General features: G+C 40.4%; 1 protein-coding gene across 1 annotated transcript; it reads right to left on the bottom strand.

Annotated features, from left to right (window-relative positions):
* Positions 1 to 2,583: 2,583 nt before the first annotated feature.
* Positions 2,584 to 4,379, bottom strand: LOC146634200 (lipocalin-like). Its single transcript, XM_085350417.1, has 6 exons — positions 4,099 to 4,379; positions 3,416 to 3,555; positions 3,251 to 3,324; positions 3,017 to 3,130; positions 2,831 to 2,932; positions 2,584 to 2,732 (listed from the first exon to the last, which is right to left on the bottom strand). Exons 1-6 carry the CDS (start codon positions 4,192 to 4,194, stop codon positions 2,704 to 2,706), a joined length of 555 nt encoding a protein of 184 aa, XP_085206543.1. The 5' UTR covers positions 4,195 to 4,379; the 3' UTR covers positions 2,584 to 2,703.
* Positions 4,380 to 6,000: the final 1,621 nt, after the last annotated feature.

The raw sequence follows: 6,000 nt of genomic DNA, 5'->3' as shown, positions 1-6,000 counted from the left end.
ATGCTAAGCGGAAGGAAGGGGGCCGGGGACTGGTGTGTGTCAGCACCACAGTCCAGGATGAGACAACGAACATCCAAGAATACATTGGGAAGATGGCCCCAACTGACCGAGTGCTCAGTGAATACCTCAGGCAGCAGAAACCCAAGACAGAGGAGGGAGACGAGGAACCATCATGGAAGGACAGGCCCCTGCACGGTATGTACCACCGGCAGATAGAGGAGGTGGCTGATATCCAGAAATCCTACCAGTGGCTGGACAAAGCTGGACTGAAAGACAGCACAGAGGCACTAATCATGGCAGCACAAGAACAAGCTCTGAGTACAAGATCCATAGAGGCTGGGGTCTATCATACCAGGCAAGACCCCAGGTGCAGGCTGTGTAAAGATGCCCCAGAGACAATCCAGCACATAACAGCAGGGTGCAAGATGCTAGCAGGCAAGGCATACATGGAACGCCATAACCAAGTGGCCGGCATAGTGTACAGGAACATCTGTGCCGAGTATAACCTGGAAGTCCCGAGGTCAAAATGGGAGATGCCCCCAAGGGTGGTGGAGAATGACCGAGCTAAGATCCTGTGGGACTTCCAGATACAGACGGACAAAATGGTGGTGGTAGACAAACATGAGAAGACGGCCGTAGTGATTGATGTAGAGGTTCCGAATGACAGCAATATCAGGAAGAAGGAACACGAGAAGCATATAATCTGTTTCTTAGTGTATTTTCTTTAAAATACGGTGTGTTTTTAATATCTTAAATCTATTAATCCATAATTATGTGATATGGATATTAAATACTTTTAGTGGAACATAATGTCACGGTTCTGGGTCAGTTTGACCCAGTATTTTGAGTTGTCATGTTTTTGAAGGTTTAGTTTAGTTCCAGGTGTCATTTTCTGTCTCTCTCTCTGTCGAGTCTGCGTCTTAGTGTGATGGTTTCTTGTTCCTGTTTTATTGTGAAGGTCTGCGTCTCATGTGAGTGTGTTCAGTTTTACCTCTGTCTTGTCTTGTTGATTATTCCCAGCTGTGTCCACCACCTGTGTGTAATTCCCCTGTGTTTCTCTGTGTATTTAAGTCGTGTCCTCTGTCATTGTAGTTGCTGGTCCATCTGTGTTTCAACCCTGCTTCATCTGTGTGTTTCCCTGCTGTCTACCATCGTCTGCCTCTGCTCGCCCATCCTTCATGTTCGTGTTCTGGTTTCTGCGCTGTAGTTCAGTTGTTTTCCAGTATAGTTTAGTTTGTCTTCGTTTGCCATTTATTCAATAAACCACCTTCACACCCGCAAAATAAGAAGACTTTGTTCATGGATGAAGATTATATATGATATGAAGGATAACCTGAGACAGGCCTGTAGTCTTAAAAACATCTTCAGCACAGAGGATCATTGGCTGTGCTCTTCTCTCCCTGGAGGTGCTGTAGGGATCCTGCTGCCACAGGAAAGCCTGCAGCATCCTGAAGGACACATCCCACCCATCACCTGTCACAGCTGTTACCATCAGGAAGGTGGTTCAGGACCATTAAAGCCAAAACAAACAGACTGAGAAACAGCTCATACGCCAGGGCTGTTGTATTAATAAATACAATCGGGGGATAAATCACTGTGAAAACACAACATTCAACTGTGAAATATTTTCCATTTAACTGTGCAACATTCTAAGGACTAAATCACTGTAAATCAATTTACATATTGCATCTGTAAAGCGATCTACTGTGCTGCAGCATTTTTTGCAGGAAGTCCCTGGTAACCCCAGCTGCCAGCGTTTTCCTGTAAAAACAGCAGGTTTTTTTTTTTTTTACAGTGTATATAATATTCTAAGGACTAAATCACTGTGCTCCAACCGTATCCCCACTTGTTTGTATTCTCACTTGTTCATATACAGTCTTGTATATACTATATATATATTTATTTATTTTATTTATTTATATTATTCAATTAAACTAGCAAATAAAGAAAAAAGAAAAAAAATCATTTCAATTCAATGTTATTTATATAGCACCAAGTCAAAACAGCAGCTGCCTCAAGGTGCTTTATATTGTAAGGTAAAGACTGCACAACAATACTGGGAAAACAGAGAAAACTCCAACTATCATATGACCCCCTATGAGCAAGCACTTTGGCAAGAGTGGGAAGGAAAAACTCCCTTTAACAGGAAGAAACCTCCAGCGTAACCAGGCTTATGGAGGGAAAACCATCTAACAGTCAAATGTTTGATCATTTCTGAGACAATCCTACACTTGTACGGACAAATTCAGGTATGAAAGTATGAATGTTTTGTGTGTGAAATTCACTGTTCATGAACGAGGCACTTAGAATGTAAACAGCATTTTAATGTCACAGCTATTTGAGCTGAGGGTAACTCTATCAGATGGAAGCAAATACTATTTTTATAATGGGTCTATCTGATGATTATTTATTAATCTTTCAACAGTCCAATACTAGAAAACATTAAAACTATTACAAATTCACAACGAAAATGGTGATCACAGTTGTGGAGATAGAATCGTGTGAATGGGGGAAATTTTGGTTGTGTTGTTATGGATGTTCTTCAGTTTATTTCATATAAAGGATGAATAATGAAGAAAAACATTCTAGATTTTTGCATTTTTATTGTTAAAAACTGCTCAAGATGTTGCTCAGTCACATTTCCATAAGAGATGGTGTAAGATCTTTATGCAGTGTCGGTGAGACGATCTTGCAGCAGATCAGTCAGGCAAAACACTCCTGCGGACACTCCTCTGTAGAAGGAAAAATGGAAAGTGTACGGTAATCAGTGCACATCAAGTTGTATTTCAGGCTATTTTTATATAGAACTTCACCACCAATGTAAAAGTACCGGTTTTAGGAAGATGAACAATATTTTCAGGAAGGATGCCGGACTGCAAGCAGAGCTGGTTGAACTTCTCCTTCACCTCAGCGCTGAGGTCCAGACTACGTCCTGTGAAACCACGTGATGTAAATCTGCTGCAGTGGCTGCAACTTTACTTAACAGTTTACTGAACACAGCTAAATGCAACTTTACCATATAAGTTGTTTTCAACAAAGGTTTCATTCCGTCCGGTGTTGATGTAATGATTCAAGGAGTACTCGTCAGACTTCCCATCGACCACACGCATTTCAGTCGCATACCCCGTGACTGACAAAAAGGGAAACAGCAGAAGAAAAGATGTGGAAAAAAAGTAATACTCAATGATGATGATGATGGAGCATTAACCGTGGTGGTTAAAATGTTTCCTGTCTTTGTGGGCGTACTCACAGGGAATGCTGTATGTGAATTTTCCAGGCACGTCAGTCTTGGATGCCACCATGTCTATTTTCCAACACTTATCGCTACAGGTGCAAAGACATAACATTAATCATCAGTGTAAATATTTTAATGCTATCCAAATGGTATTTGCTTTGTCTGTCCTCTCGCACTCACATAGGAAATGAGAAAGCCGCCTTAAAACCCCCATCTTCAGTTGGCTCAACCGTGGCCGTGCCAGACTTCATACTGGCTTTGCGACAGACGAACCACTTGGAGTTAGAGCAAACTCCAGTCAAGTACCACTTACCTGCAATCTGTGGACACACAAATGGAAAGAATTGAGAATTATACAGAAGCACAAGAGCTGTTTATTGTAACACTTTGTGTGTGTGTGTGTGTGTGTGTGTGTGTGTGTGTGTGTGTGTGTGTGTGTGTGTGTGTGTGTGTGTGTGTGCGCGCATTTGTAATACACTGAGGTATATTAGTTTTATTCATGCTACATCTTGAGAAAACATTTGCAGAATTTTACATCAAAGTTTGCAATGCTTATGTTTTGTTGTTCACACTCTGTTTTATATTTATATAGTTTTTTTGTTTGTTTGTTTTTAAAGCAATGGACAAAATAAATATTATCACGCAAAATCCAGGGTGAAAAATAACCAAGTAACTTAAATGGTGAAGTCATTATAGAAGTAAATTTTGCAAAGGTCAGCCTCCTGTAAAGACTGCTAAACTGTCTGGGGGGTGCCCTGCCTATCCTTGTTGGATAAGCTCCAGCACCCCTTTTCCATAAGACGGAGATATTTGTATGAAAACAGATGGGCGGTAAAATAAAAAATATTATGGATGACTCTCACCCCCTGTAAATCAAAGTCCGCCTGAGGTAGGATTTCAGAAGCAGAAACCATGAGGGAGCACAGTACCACTCCCAGAAGGGCGCGAAGTGAAGCCATAGCTGCTGAAGAGTGAAGAAATGATGATGGGGGAGTTCACAAATGAAGATCTGGAAGTTGCTGCCTGGTGACTCTTTATATAGAAGAGTGAGATTATCTCCCCACCAACCGGTTCACACAGTTTTTTTCTAAAGCTGACTGATTAGGAATCTCAAAGTTGGCTTTCCTTATAAGTAATACATGGTCTCAGTCAGACTGGACATGATCACTCCTACAGGAAGCAAAGTAAATGTACTATGATTTTATTTCACCTGTGAAATGATGAAAAACAGCAGAGTAGCTTACGCTAACAAAAGCGTGTTGAAATGTTTCATTTTCTGCTGTTTCATAGGTCAAAAGGGCGTTGAACCAAACTGAACCTGAACTGCTGCTACTGTTGTAGTGCAGTATCTGCTGTGTGGTTAATCATATAACATTTTGTACACAGCAGACAGAGGTTACTGGCACTTAAGTCCATCTGCTAGATAGCTTTAAAAATTGGTTAGGGAAGTGGCTTTGATAATACTGATACACGTTCTTTGCTACTGTGACAGGACAGAGATCCACCAGGGAATAGTTGTCAGGATAAAGAGCCTTCAGTTCTCTAAATATAAACTGGGTACTTGTAGGAAACTTTGGGAAGCGGCATTTTTCCTCATATCGTCTAAATTTAAGTTAGCTCAGGTACTTCTTACATACTTGCTCTACAGAAAGCCCAAATAAAGCCAAGGAGATATGTGAAAATAGGAATAGTAAAATATGCATCATAATCAGTTGTATGTGTCAACTATGTGGGCACCTCAGTCTTGTTGGCATGAAGAAAAGTTGTGTAATGTGTGCCATAAGAGCTGCAAAGACATCATTTAAACAGTAGTCGTCTATTAGTCATAACGTATCTCCTGTTAAATAGTTAAATGTCCGTTCTCCATCTCTGTCCTCTCACAGCTCGGCGTATACCAACTCCAGGTCCCCACCAGCAGCTGTGGTAACAATGGCTGTGCTCATCAACACACTGAAGCTGAGAAGCCACCGGTTACTATTGGCGGCTCCAATAGGGTTACCTGTCAACTGTGGACACATGAAAGGAAAACAGCAGAAGTTAAACAGAAACACAAGACAAGACAAGATAAGGCAAGTTTACTGGAACATTTCCTATTGATAGCTTTATGGAAAATTGTGTTTAAACAATTTTCTATTTTTATTTTGTTTATGATTAGATTTATTTTGAAAGGAATTTCAAACTTTTACATTTAATTTGACCTTTCCCCTGTTTTTCATACAGAGTGAAGACGAATGGATGGTGCTTTCTTTGTTTGTTTAAAGATAATGAATATAACTCTAAAGACGTCTTAAACCACCCCTCGTTTCTATATATTTTGTTATATAAATGGAAATGCAGTATATAAGACAAAAACTGAGCTTATATGATACTAAGGACTCTGTAAGTCAGTCCACCTTTATTATTCAGCACAGCCTTAAGTCTCTTAGTCAAGCTTTTTTGTATTTTCTGTAAAGAAGTATTCAGGAGCAGTTCTTTTCTTGGATGTTGGTTCCCTTTTATTCCATTCTCTGTTAAGATGTTTCAGTAATGTTGAGGTCTGGGGAGGCTAATCCATGACTGAAGTCCTGTGATGCTTCATACTGCATTAGCAGTTTGTTGTCATAGTGAAAAATGAAGCCACTGCCAATCAGACATTTGCATAGTGGATCAACTTCTGATGGTACTTTCCTGAATTCCATACCTATAATATGTTTGCACATGCTGATGAATATTTGCAACTGATTTTCCATCCAGTTCCTGTGTAATGTGACATACGCCAGTCTTTC

Source organism: Diplotaxodon limnothrissa, linkage group LG3 (assembly GCF_057381915.1).
Source record: "Diplotaxodon limnothrissa isolate DT_005_m linkage group LG3, D_limnothrissa_male_GT1.1, whole genome shotgun sequence".
Classification (NCBI taxonomy): domain Eukaryota; kingdom Metazoa; phylum Chordata; class Actinopteri; order Cichliformes; family Cichlidae; genus Diplotaxodon; species Diplotaxodon limnothrissa.
This window is presented reverse-complemented; position numbering and strand designations above follow the sequence as displayed.